Source organism: Scyliorhinus canicula, unplaced genomic scaffold (genome assembly GCF_902713615.1).
Source record: "Scyliorhinus canicula unplaced genomic scaffold, sScyCan1.1, whole genome shotgun sequence".
NCBI classification, from domain to species: Eukaryota; Metazoa; Chordata; class Chondrichthyes; order Carcharhiniformes; family Scyliorhinidae; genus Scyliorhinus; species Scyliorhinus canicula.
The window spans coordinates 696968-715148 of record NW_024055734.1 but is presented as its reverse complement, the minus strand read 5'-3'; the positions used below and the strand labels follow the sequence as shown (position 1 = coordinate 715148).

At 47.9% G+C, this 18181-nt stretch overlaps 1 protein-coding gene across 2 annotated transcripts in view; it reads left to right on the top strand.

Moving 5' to 3' along the window:
- rbfox1l (RNA binding fox-1 homolog 1, like) overlaps positions 1 to 16409 on the top strand; it is a 51213-nt gene extending 34804 nt beyond the window's left edge. Inside the window, exons 11-12 of one of the 2 annotated variants that reach the window (XM_038788383.1) lie at positions 11204 to 11322; positions 16058 to 16409. In XM_038788383.1, the coding sequence (XP_038644311.1) occupies positions 11204 to 11248 (45 nt within the window). In that variant the 3' untranslated portion in view covers positions 11249 to 11322; positions 16058 to 16409. The remainder of the gene's footprint in view (positions 1 to 11203; positions 11323 to 16057) is intronic. The other variant, XM_038788382.1, reaches the window with a different exon arrangement.
- Positions 16410 to 18181: the final 1772 nt, after the last annotated feature.

Below are 18181 nucleotides of genomic sequence, written 5' to 3'. Positions count from 1 at the left end.
TAGAACAGTACAGCACAGGCCCTTCGGCCCTCGATGTTATGCCGAGCATTGTCCGAAACCAAGATCAAGCTATCCCACTCCCTGCCATTCTGGTGTGCTCCATGTGCCTATCCAATAACCGCTTGAAAGTTCCTAAAGTGTCCGACTCCACTGTCACAGCAGGCAGTCCGTTCCACACCCTAACCACTCTCTGAGTAAAGAACCTACCTCGGACATCCCTCCTATATCTCCCACCCTGAACATTATAGTTATGCCCCCTTATAACAGCTACATCCACCCGGGGAAATAGCCTCTGAACGTCCACTCTAACTATCCCCCTCATCATCTTATAAACCTTTATTAAGTCGCCTCTCATCCTCCTCCGCTCCAAAGAGAAAAGCCCTCGCTCCCTCAACCTTTCCTCATAAGACCTATCCTGCAAACCAGGCAGCATCCTGGTAAATCTCCTTTGCACCCTTTCCAATGCTTCCATATCCTTCCTATAATGAGGTGACCAGAGCTGCATACAATACTCCAAATGGGGTCTCACCAGGGTCATGTATGGTTGCAGCATAACCCCACTGCTCTTAAACTCGAGCAGTAGGCCATTCAGCCCCCTCCAGCATCCAGTGAGGGCATGGCTGATATTTGTTACTTTAATGCCTGCACCACAGGGGAAGCAGCAGCTCATGTAAGGCAACTAGAGATGGGCAATGAGGCCTGGGGCCTAGTCAGCGACGCCCACATCCTGGGAGTGAATCAAACAAATCTGGTTCCTGTCACCCTGTCCATTCATTTATTTATTTATTAATTTATTTATTTAAAATTTAGAGTACCCAATTCATTTTTTTCCAATTAAGGGGCAATTTAGCGTGGCCAATCTACCTAACCTGCACATCTTTGGGTTGTGGGGGCAAAACCCACGCAAACACGGGGAGACTGTGCAAACTCCACACGGACAGTGACCCAGAGCCGGGAACGAACCTGGGACCTTGGCTCCGTGAGGCAGCAGTGCTAACCACTACGCCGCCGTGCCACCCTTGCTCTCGCGCATTTATTGAGTTTTCCCATAATGCACCTCAGCGGGCGCATGCTCTCTGGGTCAAGAGGCACAAATTACCCCGACTCAATGGAGTCGTGATGACCTGACATTGATGACTCTCAAATTTGATGCATTTCTGTCTATGCTTAATTTTAGAAAGCGGGAAATGGAGGGGGCACGGTGGCACAGTGGTTAGCACTCCAGACTTACAGCTCCGGATTCAATTCCGACATCGGGTCACTGTCAGTGTGGAGCCTGCACGTCCTCCCCGTGTGTGCGTGGGCTTCCTCCGGGTGCTCCGGTTTCCTCCCACAGTCCAAAGATGTACAGGTTAGGTGGATTGGCCAAGATAAATTGACCCTTAGTGCCCAAAGATGTACAGGTTAGATGGATTGGCCGTGTTAAATTGTCCCTTACTGTCCAAAGATGTACAGGTTAGGGGGATTGGCCGTGTTAAATTGTCCCTTAGTGCCCAAAGATGTACAGGTTAGGGGGATTGGCCGTGTTAAATTGTCCCTTAGTGCCCAAAGATGTACAGGTTAGCTGGATTGGCCGTGTTAAATTGTCCCTTAGTGCCCAAAGATGTGCAGGTTAGGTGGATTGGCCGTGTTAAATTGTCCCTGTGTCCAAAGATGTACAGGTTAGGTGGATTGGCCGTGCTAAATTGTCCCTTAGTGTCCAAAGATGTACAGGTTATGGGGATTGACCGTGTTAAATTGTCCCTTAGTGTCCAAAGATGTACAGGTTAGGTGGATTAGCCGTGTTAAATTGTCCCTTAGTGTCCAAAGATGTACAGGTTAGGTGGATTGGCCGTGTTAAATTGTCCCTTAGTGTCCAAAGATGTACAGGTTAGGTGGATTGGCCATGTTAAATTGTCCCTCAGTGTTCAATGATGTACAGGTTAGGTGGATTGGCCGTGCTAATTTTTCCCCTTGTATCCAAAGATGTACAGGTTAGGTGGATTGGCCGTGTTAAATTGTCCCTTAGTGTCCAAAGATTACAGGTTAGGAGGATTGGCCGTGTTAAATTGTCCCTTAGTGTCCAAAGATGTACAGGTTAGGGGGATTGGCCGTGTCAAATTGTCCCTTAGTGTCCAAAGATGGACAGGTCAGGAGGATTGGCCATGTTAAATTGTCCCTTAGTGTCCAAAGATGGACAGGTTAGGTGGATTGGCAATGTTAAATTGTCCCTTAGTCTCCAAAGATTTGCAGGTTAGGTGGATTGGCCGTGTTAAATTGTCCCTTAGTGTCCAAAGATGTACAGGTTAGGTGGATTGGCCGTGTTAAATTGTCACTTAGTGTCCAAAGATGTACAGGTTAGGTGGATTGGCCATGTTAAATTGTCCCTTAGTGTCCAAAGATGTACAGGTTAGGTGGATTGGCCGTGTTAAATTGCCCCTTTGTGTCCAAAGATGGTAAGGTTAGGTGGATTGGCCGTGTTAAATTGTCCCTTAGTGTCCAAAGATGTACAGGTTAGGAGGATTGGCCGTGTTAAATTGTCCCTTAGTGTCCAAAGATGTACAGGTTAGGTGGATTGGCCGTGTTAAATTGTCCCTCAGTGTTCAATGATGTACAGGTTAGGTGGATTGGCCGTGTTAAATTGTCCCTTAGTGTCCAAAGATGTACAGGTTAGGTGGATTGGCCGTGCTAATTTGTCCCCTTGTATCCAAAGATGTACAGGTTATGTGGATTGGCTGTGTTAAATTGTTCCTTAGTGTCCAAAGATGTACAGGTTAGGTGGATTGGCCGTGTCAAATTGCCCCTTAGTGTCCAAAGATGTACAGGTTAGGAGGATTGGCCGTGTTAAATTGTCCCTTAGTGTCCAAAGATGTACAGGTTAGGGGGATTGGCCGTGTTAAATTGTCCCTTAGTGTCCAAAGATGTACAGGTTAGGAGGATTGGCCGTGTTAAATTGTCCCTTAGTGTCCAAAGCTGTACAGGTTAGGAGGATTGGCCGTGTTAAATTGTCCCTTAGTGTCCAAAGATGTACAGGTTAGGTGGATTGGCCGTGTCAAATTGTCCCTTAGTGTCCAAAGATGTACAGGTTAGGAGGATAGGCCGTGTTAAATTGTCCCTTAGTGTCCAAAGATGTACAGGTTAGGAGGATTGGCCGTGTTAAATTGTCCCTTAGTGTCCAAAGATGTACAGGTTAGGAGGATTGGCCGTGTTAAATTGTCCCTTAGTGTCCAAAGATGTACAGGTTAGGGGGATTGGCCGTGTTAAATTGTCCCTTAGTGTCCAAAGCTGTACAGGTTAGGAGGATTGGCCGTGTTAAATTGTCCCTTAGTGTCCAAAGCTGTACAGGTTAGGAGGATTGGCCGTGTTAAATTGTCCCTTAGTGTCCAAAGATGTACAGGTTAGGTGGATTGGCCGTGTTAAATTGTCCCTTAGTGTCCAAAGATGTACAGGTTAGGAGGATAGGCCGTGTTAAATTGTCCCTTAGTGTCCAAAGATGTACAGGTTAGGAGGATTGGCCGTGTTAAATTGTCCCTTAGTGTCCAAAGATGTACAGGTTAGGTGGATTGGCCGTGTTAAATTGTCCCTTAGTGTCCAAAGATGTACAGGTTAGGAGGATTGGCCGTGTTAAATTGTCCCTTAGTGTCCAAAGATGTACAGGTTAGGGGGATTGGCCGTGTTAAATTGTCCCTTAGTGTCCAAAGATATACAGGTTAGGTGGATTGGCCGTGTTAAATTGTCCCTTAGTGTCCAAAGATGTACAGGTTAGGGGGATTGGCTGTGTTAAATTGTCCCTTAGTGTCCAAAGATGGTAAGGTTAGGTGGATTGGCCGTGTTAAATTGTCCCTTAGTGTCCAAAGATGTACAGGTTAGGTGGATTGGCTGTGTTAAATTGTCCCTTAGTGTCCAAAGATGTACAGGTTAGGGGGATTGGCCGTGTTAAATTGTCCCTTAGTGTCCAAAGATATGCAGGTTAGGGGGATTGGCTGTGTTAAATTGTCCCTGTGTCCAAAGATGTGCAGGGTAGGTGGATTGGCCGTGTTAAATTGTCCCTTAGTGTCCAAAGATGTACAGGTTAGGTGGATTGGCCATGTTAAACTGTCCCTTTGTGTCCAAAGATGTACAGGTTAGGTGGATTGGCCGTGTTAAATTGTCCCTTAGTGTCCAAAGATGTACAGGTTAGGTGGATTGGCTGTGTTAAATTGTCCCTTATATCCTGGGGGGGGAGATTTGTTAGTGCTCTTTGGGGGGGTTTAAACTAATTCAGCAGGGGCATGGGAACCTGGATTGTAGTTTTGGGGTACGGGAGATTGAGAGTAGACAGGTCAGGAGCACAGATTTGACTTCGCAGGAGGGTGCCAGTGTTCAGGTAGGTGGTTTGAAGTGTGTGTACTTCAATGCCAGGAGTATACGAAATAAGGTAGGGGAACTGGCAGCATGGGTTGGTACCTGGGACTTCGATGTTGTGGCCATTTCAGAGACATGGATAGAGCAGGGACAGGAATGGTTGTTGCAGGTTCTGGGGTTTAGGTGTTTTAGTAAGCTCAGAGAAGGGGGCAAAAGAGGGGGAGGTGTGGTGCTGCTAGTCAAGGACAGTATTACGGTGGCGGAAAGGATGCTGGATGGGGACTCTTCTGAGGTAGTATGGGCTGAGGTTAGAAACAGGAAAGGAGAGGTCACCCTGTTGGGAGTTTTCTATAGGCCACCTAATAGTTCTAGGGATGTAGAGGAAAGGATGGCGAAGATGATTCTGGAAAAGAGCGAAAGTAACAGGGTAGTTGTTATGGGAGACTTTAACTTTCCAAATATTGACTGGAAAAGATATAGTTCGAGTACATTAGATGGGTTGTTCTTTGTACAATGTGTGCAGGAGGGTTTCCTGACACAATATGTTGACAGGCCAACAAGAGGCGAGGCCACATTGGATTTGGTTTTGGGTAATGAACCAGGCCAGGTGTTAGATCTGGAGGTAGGTGAGCACTTTGGAAACAGTGACCACAATTCGGTGACCTTTACGTTAGTGATGGAAAGGGATAAGTATACCCCGCACGGCAAGAGTTATAGCTGGGGAAAGGGCAATTATGATGCCATTAGACATGACTTAGGATGTGTTGGTTGGAGGAGTAGGCTGCAGGGTTGGGCACACTGGATATGTGGAGCTTGTTCAAGGAACATCTGTTGCATGTTCTTGATAAGTACGTACCAGTCAGGCAGGGAGGAAGGGGTCGAGCGAGGGAACCGTGGTTTACCAAAGAAGTGGAATCTCTTGTTAAGAGGAAGAAGGAGGCCTATGTGAAGATGAGGCGTGAAGTTTCAGTTGGGGCGCTTGATAGTTACAAGGAAGCGAGGAAGGATCTAAAGAGAGAGCTGAGACGAGCAAGGAGGGGACATGAGAAGTCTTTGGCAGGTAGGATCAAGGAAAACCCAAAAGCTTTCTATAGGTATGTCAGGAATAAAAGAATGACTAGGATAAGAGTAGGGCCAGTCAAGGACAGTGGTGGGAAGTTGTGTGTGGAGGCTGAGGAGATAAGCGAGATACTAAATGAATACTTTTCGTCAGTATTCACTCAAGAAAAAGATAATATTGTGGAGGAGAATGCTGAGACCCAGGATATTAGAATAGATGGCATTGAGGTGCGTAGGGAAGAAGTGTTGGCAATTCTGGACAAGGTGAAAATAGATAAGTCCCCGGGGCCGGATGGGATTTATCCTAGGATTCTCTGGGAAGCCAGGCAAGAGATTGCTGAGCCTTTGGCTTTGATTTTTAGGTCATCATTGGCTACAGGAATAGTGCCAGAGGACTGGAGGATAGCAAATGTGGTCCCTTTGTTCAAGAAGGGGAGTAGAGATAACCCCGGTAACTATAGGCCGCTGAGCCTAACGTCTGTGGTGGGTAAAGTCTTGGAGAGGATTATAAAAGATACGATTTATAATCATCTAGATAGGAATAATATGATTAGGGACAGTCAGCATGGTTTTGTGAAGGGTAGGTCATGCCTCACAAACCTTATCGAGTTCTTTGAGAAGGTGACTGAACAGGTAGACGAGGGTAGAGCAGTTGATGTGGTGTATATGGATTTCAGTAAAGCGTTTGATAATGTTCCCCACGGTCGGCTATTGCAGAAAATACGGAGGCTGGGGATTGAGGGTGATTTAGAGATGTGGATCAGAAATTGGCTAGTTGAAAGAAGACAGAGAGTGGTAGTTGATGGGAAATGTTCAGAATGGAGTTCAGTTACGAGTGGCGTACCACAAGGATCTGTTCTGGGGCCGTTGCTGTTTGTCATTTTTATAAATGACCGAGAGGAGGGCGCAGAAGGATGGGTGAGTAAATTTGCAGACGACACTAAAGTCGGTGGAGTTGTAGACAGTGCGGAAGGATGTTGCAGGTTACAGAGGGACATAGATAAGCTGCAGAGCTGGGCTGAGAGGTGGCAAATGGAGTTTAATGTGGATAAGTGTGAGGTGATTCACTTTGGAAAGAATAACAGAAATGCGGAATATTTGGCTAATGGTAAAATTCTTGGTAGTGTGGATGAGCAGAGGGATCTCGGTGTCCATGTACATAGATCCCTGAAAGTTGCCACCCAGGTTGATAGGGTTGTGAAGAAGGCCTATGGTGTGTTGGCCTTTATTGGTAGAGGGATTGAGTTCCGGAGCCATGAGGTCATGTTGCAGTTGTACAAAACTCTAGTACGGCTGCATTTGGAGTATTGCGTACAGTTCTGGTCGCCTCATTATAGGAAGGACGTGGAAGCTTTGGAACGGGTGCAGAGGAGATTTACCAGGATGTTGCCTGGTATGGAGGGAAAATCTTATGAGGAAAGGCTGATGGACTTGAGGTTGTTTTCGTTAGAGAGAAGAAGGTTAAGAGGTGACTTAATAGAGGCATACAAAATGATCAGAGGGTTAGATAGGGTGGACAGCGAGAGCCTTCTCCCGCGGATGGAGGTGGCTAGCACGAGGGGACATAGCCTTAAATTGAGGGGTAATAGATATAGGCCAGAGGTCAGAGGTGGGTTTTTTACGCAAAGAGTGGTGAGGCCGTGGAATGCCCTACCTGCAACAGTAGTGAACACGCCAACATTGAGGGCATTAAAAAATTTATTGGATAAGCATATGGATGATAAGGGCATAGTGTAGGTTAGATGGCCTTTAGATTTTTTCCATGTCGGTGCAACATCGAGGGCCGAAGGGCCTGTACTGCGCTGTATCGTTCTATGTTCTATGTTCTATGTTCTAGGTTAGGTGGATTGGCCGTGTTAAATTGTCCCTTATTGTCCAAAGATGTACAGGTTAGGTGGATTGGCCGTGTTAAATTGTCCCTTATTGTCCAAAGATGTACAGGTTAGGTGGATTGGCCGTGTTAAATTGCCCCTTAGTGTCCAAAGATGTACAGGTTAGGTGGATTGGCCGTGTTAAATTGTCCCTTAGTGTCCAAAGATGTACAGGTTAGGTGGATTGGCCGTGTTAAATTGTCCCTTAGTGTCCAAAGATGTACAGGTTAGGTGGATTGGCCGTGTTAAATTGTCCCTTAGTGTCCAAAGATGTACAGGTTAGGGGGATTGGCCGTGTTAAATTGTCCCTTAGTGTCCAAAGATGTACAGGTTAGGGGGATTGGCCGTGTTAAATTGTCCCTTAGTGTCCAAAGATGTACAGGTTAGGGGGATTGGCCGTGTTAAATTGTCCCTTAGTGTCCAAAGATGTACAGGTTAGGGGGATTGGACGTGTTAAATTGTCCCTTAGTGTCCAAAGATGTACAGGTTAGGTGGATTGGCCGTGTTAAATTGTCCCTTGTGTCCAAAGATTTGCAGGTTAGGTGGATTGGCCGTGTTAAATTGTCCCTTAGTGTCCAAAGATGTACAAGTTAGGTGGGGGTTATGGGGACAGGGTAGGGCAGTGTGCCTGGGTAGGGGGCCCTTTCAGAGCGGCAGTGAGGAATCGACGGGCTGAATGGTGTCCTTCTGCGCTGTTGGGATTCTGTGAATCCATTGACTCTCTCTGTAGACAAAGTTGGCCAGTTCTAGTCCCACGTTCTCTCCACAGCCGCCGCTTGATCCCTGTAGCCCCACGAGTCTCCTTTCCCTGGGATGAACATCGGAACTTGGAACGGGAGGAGGCACCTCTGCTCCCTGATAACCTTTCACCCCCTCGTTAATCACGAATCTCTCCACCTCTGCCTTGAAAATATTCAAATACCCTGCTTCCACTCCCTATCGAGGAGGTGAGTTCTTTGTCACATGTAGATTTTACGAGGGAGGCTATGAGGGACACAGACATGATGGATAGGAAGGTGCGATCCCCTCTGTGAATGTACAAAGGTTTAAGGTACTGGGCCGGGGATTTAGAGGGCTTTGAGGACAATCCGTTTCACCCAGAAGGTGGCTGGAATCGACAACTGATTGGTCGAGGCAGCAACCCTCACAACATTCAAGAAGCATTATGATTCGCTCTTCAAATGCCACATCCGACAAGGCCACGGACCAAGTCCTGGAAAATAGGATTCGTATAGTTTCCATATGATCTTGACAGTACGGAAGGAGGCTATTCGGCCCATCGAGTCTCCACTGATCCTCTGAAATGGCCCCCCATTTTTGCCCACTCCTCAACCTATCCCCGTAACCTAACACACATCTATGGACACTAAGGGGCAATTTAACACGGCCAATCCACCTAACCTGTACACTTTAGACACTAAGGGGCAATTTAACACGGCCAATCCACCTAACCTGTACATCTTTGGACACTAAGGGGCAATTTAACACGGCCAATCCACCTAACCTGTACATCTTTGGACACTAAGGGGCAATTTAACACGGCCAATCCACCTAACCTGCACATCTTTGGACAATAAGGGACAATTTAACACGGCCAATCCCCCTAACCTGTACATCTTTGGACACTAAGGGACAATTTAACACGGCCAATCCACCTAACCTGTACATCTTTGGACGCTAAGGGACAATTTAACACGGCCAATCCACATAACTTGTACATCTTTAGACACTAAGGGACAATTTAACACGGCCAATCCACCTAACCTGCACATCTTTGGACACTAAGGGACAATTTAACAACGCCGATCCACCCAACCTGTACATCTTTGGACACTGAGGGACAATTTAACATGGCCAACCCACCTAACCTGTACATCTTTGGACACTAAGGGACAATTTAACACGGCCAATCCTCCTAACCTGCACATCTTTGGATTCTAAGGGACAATTTAACATGGCCAATCCACCTAACCTGTACATCTTTGGACACTAAGGGACAATTTAACATGGCCAATCCACCTAACCTGTACATCTTTGGACACTAAGGGACAATTTAACATGGCCAATCCACATAACTTGTACATCTTTGGACACGAAGGAACAATTTATCTTGGTTCCTTCTGCACTGTATATTCAATGTACAGGGTAGGTGGATTGGCCACGTTAAATTGCCACTCCGCTCCGTCTATCTCTATACTGACCCTGTTAACGTACGTTCCTGTTCTAGATCGTGACCCAGCTCCGTCTGTCTTGATAGTCATGATGTGGAGATAGTGGCTGAGGGACATGAGACTTGTTGCATGAAGATGGGACTGTGACCATACCCCGCCCCACACTAAATCTTTCTTCACTGGACCCTCTACTGCAGGGGTGGGCAAACTACGGCCCGCGGGCCGCATGCGGCCCGCCAAAGGTATTTCTGCGGCCCACCAAGTCATTAAAAAAAAAAAAAAAAAAATTTTTTTTAAAAAAAATTTTTTTTTTTTTTTTTTTAATTTTTTTTTAAAGGTTAATGGGTGGGGGGGCTGTTGGGTTACTTACTGGCATAGGGTGGATACGTTGACTTGAGTAGGGTGATCATTGCTTGGCACAACGTCGAGGGCCGAAGGGCCTGTTCTGTGCTGTACTGTTCTATGTTCTATATGAGGCGCCCAGAATCATAACCGGGTGAAGTAATTATTTTACTTAATATACTATGCGGCCCTTTGTGAATTGTGAATTTCTGAATGCGGCCCTTGCACGGAAAAGTTTGCCCACCCCTGCTCTACTGCAACAACCCTGATTGAGACGTGCGGATCAGGCCAGATTTATCAATGGAACATACATTCCCCCAGCAGTTGTACATCGATCATAGAACATAGTTGTGTTGGGATTTGATCCCCCAGCGAGTTAGCCTGGGCTCCAGGTGCTGCTTCCTTCGCACTACGTCATTGCCTCCCCGAGAAAACATCCCTCATCCCTGCTCCCCTCCTGGTTTGACTTCCTCCGGAATGTGGGAATCAGTGGGCACTCCAGCAGCCAAATCCGCGATTAACACGAAACCTGGGACAATGCCCCAACAAAGAAGAAAGAAAAGTACAGCACAGGACAGGCCCTTCGGCCCTCCAAGCCCCTGCCGACATTACCTTCGCAACTAAAATCTTCGACACTTCCTGGTCCGTATCCCTCTATTCCCATCCTATTCATGTATTTGTCAAGATGTCCCTTAAACGTCACTATCGTCCCTGCTTCCACCACCTCCTCCGGCAGCGAGTTCCAGGCACCCACTACCCTCTGTGTAAAAAAACCTGCCTCGTACATCTCCTCTAAACCTTGCCCCTCGTACCTTAAACCTATACCCCCGAGTAATTGACCCCTCTACCCTGGGGAAAAGCCTCTGACGATCCACTCTGTCTATGCCCCTCATAATTTTTGTGCCAACGTTTTGTTGTTGTGATGAATTATGAGATGAATGGACAGGGTGGACAGCAACAAGCTTTTCCCAAGAGTGGGGGTGTCAGTTACAAGGGGTCACGATTTCAAGGTGAGAGGGGGAAAGTTTAAGGGAGATGTGCGTGGGAAGCTTTTTACGCAGAGGGTGGTGGGTGCCTGGAACGCTTTGCCGGCGGAGGTGGTAGAGGCGGGCACGATAGCATCATTTAAGAGGCATCTGGACAGATATATGAACGGGCGGGGCACAGAGGGACGTAGATCCTTGGAAAATAGGCGACAGGTTTAGATAAAGGATCTGGATAGGTGCAGGCTGGGAGGGCCGAAGGGCCTGTTCCTGTGCTGTAATTTTCTTTTTCTTTGTTCTTTGGCAGTTCCTCAGGACAGGCTTGGCTACACCCCCCCCCCCCCCCCCCCCCTCCCAACCCGGCCTGCGGACATGTGTGTACGTTGCCGTCATCTTGTTTTCCTCCATCTCTCCGCCACGATTGCTAACATCGCGTTCCTTTCTCTGATTGCAGGCCGGGCTGTACCGCGGAGGCTACAACCGATTCACCCCTTACTGAACGCCGCGCTGAGAGATGACGGCGAGAGCCACAACGTGGGTCGCCGCATTCCGCCCTCCGCCCGCTGGGATAATGTAAAGTTCCTTCCCCCTCTCCTCCAACCCCCCGCCCCCCCCCCCCCCCCCCCCCCCCCCCCCCCCCCCCCCATCACCGATCCACTAACTCCTTCACCCCGTCCAAAATGCCCCCCCTCCCCGGGGCTGAGATGTGCCTTGAAGGATCCTCTACCACTGTGAAAAACTGTAAATGCTTCGAATTCTTTATCTTTTCGTTCTTCATCTCGTCGTGTGAGGAGGGAGCGGTGTCTCAGATTATCGACAGGTTCTAGTGTCCCACGAGGATGCGCGATAGCCTATCCATCAGCGTGGATTGGCTGCGACAATCAAACATCGCTCGGTCGAAGGAGAGGGGGAGGGTGAGGGAGAGATGGTGGCCACAAAGTCTCGGAAATCAGGAATCGAAATGTAGCCTGACCGATGGCCCAATCTTCTTAAAAAGCCATCTTGGGGTGGCCGGGCAGCACAGCGGTTACCAACGCTGCCTCCCAACTCCAGGGTCCCAGGTTCGATTCCCCGGTTTGGGTCACTGTCTGTGCGGAGTCTGCCCGTTCTCCCCGTGTGTGCGTGGGTTTCCTCCAGGTGCTCCTGTTTCCTCCCACAAGTCCCGAAAGACGTGCTGTTAGGTGGATTGGAAATAGAATCATGTAATCACAAAATCCCTCCAGTGCAGAAAGAGGCCATTCGGCCCATCGAGTCTGCACCGACTCTCCGAAAGAGCACCTTACCCATAACCCACCTCTCCGCCATATCTCCTGCAAACCCATAACCCTATCCCGAGACACTAAGGGGCAATTTAACCGGGCAATCCACCTAACCTGTACATCTTTGGACACTAAGGGACAATTTAACACGGCCAATCCACCTAACCTGTACATCTTTGTTCACTAAGGGGCAATTTAACACGGCCAATCCCCCTAACCTGTACATCTTTGGACACTAACGGACAATTTAACATGGCCAATCCACCTAACCTGCCCATCTTTGGACACTAAAGGACAATTTAACACGGCCAATCCCCCTAACCTGTACATCTTTGGACACTAACGGACAATTTAACATGGCCAATCCACCTAACCTGCCCATCTTTGGACACTAAAGGACAATTTAACACGGCCAATCCCCCTAACCTGTACATCTTTGGACACTGGGGACAATTTAGCATGGCCAATCCACCCAACCTGCACATCGTTCGACACTAAGGGGCAATTTAACACAGCCAATCCGCCTAACCTGCACATCTTTGGACACTGGGGACAATTTAGCATGGCCAATCCACCTAACCTGTACACCTTTGGACAATAAGGGGCAATTTAACATTGCCAATCCACCTATCTTGCACATCTTTGGACATTAAGTGACAATTTAGCATGGCGAATCCCCCTAAACTGTACATCTTTGGACACTAGGGACAATTTAGCACGGCCAATCCACCTAACCTGTACACCTTTGGACACTAAGGGGCAATGTAACACGGCCAATCCACCTATCTTGCACATCTTTGGACACTAAGGGACAATTTAGCATGGCAAATCCCTCTAAACTGTACATCTTTGGACACTAAGGGACAATTTAGCATGGCCAATCCCCCTAAACTGTACATCTTTGGACACTAAGGGGCAATTTAACATGGCCAATCCACCTAACCTGTACATTTTTGGACAGTAAAGGACAATTTAACACGGCCAATCCACCTAACCTGTACATCTTTGGACACTAAGGGGCAATTTAACATGGCCAATCCACCTAACCTGTACATCTTTGGACAGTAAAGGACAATTTATCACGGTTAATCCACCTAACCTGTACATCTTTGGACAGTAAAGGACAATTTATCACGGTCAATCCACCTAACCTCTACATCTTTGGACACTAAGGGACAATTTAACACGGCCAATCCCCCTAACCTGTACATCTTTGTTCACTAAGGGACAACTTAACACGGCCTATCCACCTAACCTGTACATCTTTGGATACTAAGGGACAATTTAACACAGCCAAAATCCACCTAACCTGCACATCTTTGGACACTAAGGGAGAATTGAACATTGCCAATCCACCTAACCTGTACATCTTTGGACACTAAGGGACAATTTAACACGACCAATCCACCTAACCTGTACATCTTTGGACATTGAGCGACAATTTAACATGGCCAATCCACCTAACCAGCACATCTTTGGACACTAAGGGGCAATTTAACACGGCCAATCCACTTAACCTGTACGTCTTTGGACACTAAGGGGCAATTTAACACGGCCAATCCACCTAACCTGCACATCTTTGGGCACTAAGGGGCAATTTAACACGACCAATCCACCTAACCTGTACATCTTTGGACACTGAGGGACAATTTAACACGGCCAATCCACCTAACCTGCACATCTTTGGGCACTAAGGGGCAATTTAACACGACCAATCCACCTAACCTGTACATCTTTGGACACTGAGGGACAATTTATCATGGTCAATCCACCTAACCTGCACATCTTTGGATACGAAGGGTCAATTTGCATTGGTCAATCCACCTAACCTCTACATCTTTGGACACTAAGGGACAACTTAACACGGCCTATTCACCTAACCTGTACATCTTTGGATACTAAGGGACAATTTAACATGCCCAATCCACCTAAACTGTACATCTTTGGACACTAAGGGACAATTTAGCATGGCCAATCCCCCTAAACTGTACATCTTTGGACACTAAGGGGCAATTTAACATGGCCAATCCACCTAACCTGTACATTTTTGGACAGTAAAGGACAATTTAACACGGCCAATCCACCTAACCTGTACATCTTTGGACACTAAGGGGCAATTTAACATGGCCAATCCACCTAACCTATACATCTTTGGACAGTAAAGGACAATTTATCACGGTCAATCCACCTAACCTGCACATCTTTGGACACTAAGGGACAATTTAGCATGGCCAATCCCCCTAAACTGTACATCTTTGGACACTAAGGGGCAATTTAACATGGCCAATCCACCTAACCTGTACATTTTTGGACACTAAGGGACAATTTAACACTGCCAATCCACCTAACCTGTACAACTTTGGTCACTAAGGGACAACTTAACACGGCCTATCCACCTAACCTGTACATCTTTGGATACTAAGGGACAATTTAACACAGCCAAAATCCACCTAACCTGCACATCTTTGGACACTAAGGGAGAATTGAACATTGCCAATCCACCTAACCTGTACATCTTTGGACACTAAGGGACAATTTAACACGACCAATCCACCTAACCTGTACATCTTTGGACATTGAGCGACAATTTAACATGGCCAATCCACCTAACCAGCACATCTTTGGACACTAAGGGGCAATTTAACACGGCCAATCCACTTAACCTGTACGTCTTTGGACACTAAGGGGCAATTTAACACGGCCAATCCACCTAACCTGCACATCTTTGGGCACTAAGGGGCAATTTAACACGACCAATCCACCTAACCTCTACATCTTTGGACACTGAGGGACAATTTAACACGGCCAATCCACCTAACCTGCACATCTTTGGGCACTAAGGGGCAATTTAACATGGCCAATCCCCCTAACCTGTACATCTTTGGACACTAAGGGGCAATTTAACACGACCAATCCACCTAACCTGTACATCTTTGGACACTGAGGGACAATTTATCACGGTCAATCCACCTAACCTGCACATCTTTGGATACGAAGGGTCAATTTGCATTGGTCAATCCCCCTAACCTGTACATGTTTGGACACTAAGGGACAATTTAACACGGCCAATCCACCTAACCTGTACATCTTTGGACACTAAGGGACAATTTAACACAGCCAATCCACCTAACCTGTACATCTTTGGACACTAAGGGGCAATTTAACACGGCCAATCCCCCTAACCTGTACATCTTTGGACACTAAGGGGCAATTTAACACGGCCAATCCACCTAATCTGTACATCTTTGGACACTCAGGGACAATTTAACACGGCCAATCCACCCTAACCTGTACATCTTTGGACACTAAGGGGCAATTTAACACGGCCAATCCACCTAACCTGTACATCTTTGGGCACTAAGGGACAATTTAACACGGCCAATCCACCTAACCTGCACATCTTTGGACAATAAGGGACAATTTAGCACGGCCAATCCACCTAACCTGTACATCTTTGGAGACTAAGGGACAATTTAGCATGGCCAATCCACCTAACCTGTACATCTTTGGACTGTGGGAGGCAACCGGAGCAGCCGGAGGAAACCCACGGTGACAGTCATCGAAGGCCGGACTTGAACCCAGGTCCCTGGAGCTGTGAGATAGCAGTTCTAACCACTGTGCCGCCGTGACAAGGTTCTGAGGAGATGAGATAAAGTTGTTTTTAACTCCCAGAGGGTGAAGTCTCTGCAATTGTCATCCTCGCAAGGCAGTTGAGGTAGAATCTCTTTCAGACGGAGTAGGAGAGATTCGTCGTGAGAAAGAGGAGGGGGCGGCTGTGGGACTGGTAGGTTACTAGTGGGGGGGGGGGAGGGAGGGAGGGAGGGGGAGGGAGGGAGGGAGGCAGATTTGAGTTTACAATCAGGTCGGCCATGATCTTATTGAAAGGCGGAGCGGGCTCCAAGGTCTGTTTTGGAGGTTCAGACACCCAGGGCTCCTCTCAGCATTTGACTAAAGGTCTCCTTCCCTCGTTCACCTTCAACCTCGCCAGATCGCAGTCGAAATGCTAACCCTGTCTCTCTCTCTCTCTCTCTCTCTCTCTCCCCCCCCAGATACTACCAGACCTAAGTTTTTCCAGCAATTTCTAACCCTCTTCCTGCCTTGACACATCTGGTTCCTTCCAGCAGATTGCTAAACCTCGATCTCTATCTGTCTTTATCTATTGAAATCTGTAATTAAAATGGATCCTTCCTCCTTTTTGCCGTTTCTCTGTATCTCTGCCTGCAACTGAACTATGATCATGAGTCTCTATTCCAATCTTTACCTCCATGTCTACCTCCATGTCTATCTTATCTAGCTCCTCCTGATTGAACGTTGACCTGTCAGCTGTTTCTGCATCCACATCTCTCTGTGCCCACCTTCGTAGCTATCTGCCTCTGTATATTAAACAATCTGTAAATCTTGCCTCTGTATCTCTGTCTGTAGCTATCTCAATGCTCTACTTCTGTATTTCAATCGAGACAACTGTTGTTGCTTGCCTATTTCGCCCTCTGACTCGAATCAAAATGACATTCCTAGCTGTGTCAACACTTCCGCCAGTGCCAATCTCGAATCCTGCCTCGATTTGTGAAGGAACGTGCTGCTATCTCTAAACGCATGCTGGAGGTCCCTACATCTGTGTGTAAAGATAAGTGCCGAGTTGACTTGGCTCTATCTACAACCATGGGGAAGTTAGAGTACAGAAGGAGGCCATTCGGCCTATCTTGTCCATATAAGCCCGAGGACACCCAAGTGCTGTTGCAAATCCAACCTTCCTGTTTTCATTAGGACGACGGAGGTTGAGGGGTGACCTGATAGAGGTCTACAAGATTATGAGGGGCGTGGATAGAGTGGATGGGCAGGAACTCTTTCCCTGGGTGGAGGTGTCAGTCACCAGGGGGCACAGGTTTGAGGTCCGTGTGGCAAAGTTTCGAGGAGATGCGCGAGGCGGGTTTGTTTACGCAGAGGGTGGTGAGTGCCTGGAACGCGTTGCCAGGGGGAGGCTGTGGAAGCAGATACATTAACGCTGTTCAAAAGGCATCTCGACAAACACATGGATAGGATGGGTATAGAGATCTAGGATGGGGATAGGATTGGTATCATGACCGGGACAGGCTGGGCGGGCCAAAGAGCCTGTTCCTGTGCTGTATTCTTTGTTCTTTACTCTTGTCCCTGCCCCCAGTCCATAGCCCTGTATCTTACAGTATTTAAGGTGATGATCCAGGTACTGCCACCAGTCTGGGTAGCAAGTTCCAGACTCCCACTACCCTCTGCGTAAAAACATTCTCCCACCTGTCCCCTCGACACCGTCTCCCACTTGCCTCGAGTCAATGTCCTCTGTTTCTCGAATTCTCCGCCAAAGGGGAAACAATTTTCTCCTGTCCACTCTATCTCTTCCCCTCATCAGTTTGTACCTTAATAAAGTCACCCCTCTTCGCCACATCGAAAATAACGCCAACCTCGCCAGTCTCTCCTCGTCGCCACACGCTTCCTGAGCCCTGCCAACATTCCTGTAAACCTCCTCTGCCCTCTTTCTCCAGAGCAATAACCTCCTTCCTGTAATGTGGTGACCAGAACAGCCCACAATGCTCCAGGTGTGGCCTCCCCAGTCCAATTCCAACATTATATCCTCACTTTTATATTCCAGACCTCTATCTTCCTCTACCCACACCTCATGGTGCAAAGTCAGACTTTTGTTTCCCGAGCTCGTTACTCCTGGAACGGGTTGTTAATCTGCCGCCAGGGGCTCCCAGCTTGAGGGGAGCCGCTGCATGTTGCGGACGAGGAGTCTCTCGCCCTCCAGCTGTTGGCCTGTCTGGCAGGTTGATACATGTGACCTGTTTGACTGCATTACAAAGGCACCTTCCGTGGCCATGGAGTCCCGGGAAAGGTCTACGCTCACTCTAACTGCACCACAAGACTGCGCCACAAGACCTCCGAACTCCATACCGCCAGTCAACTTCATTCCCACCCACCACCATCTCTGTGCGCCGTCACTCCCCTCCCCCTTCCTTCCTTCCCATCCAGGGACTGGTTTAGCACAGTGGGCTGAACAGCTGGCTTGTGATGCGGAATAAGGCCAGCAGCGTGGGTTCAATTCCCGGACCGGCCTCCCCGAAGAGGCGCCTGAATGTGGCAACTAGGGGCTTTTCACAGCAACTTCATTGAAGCCTACTCGTGACGGTAAGCGGTTATTA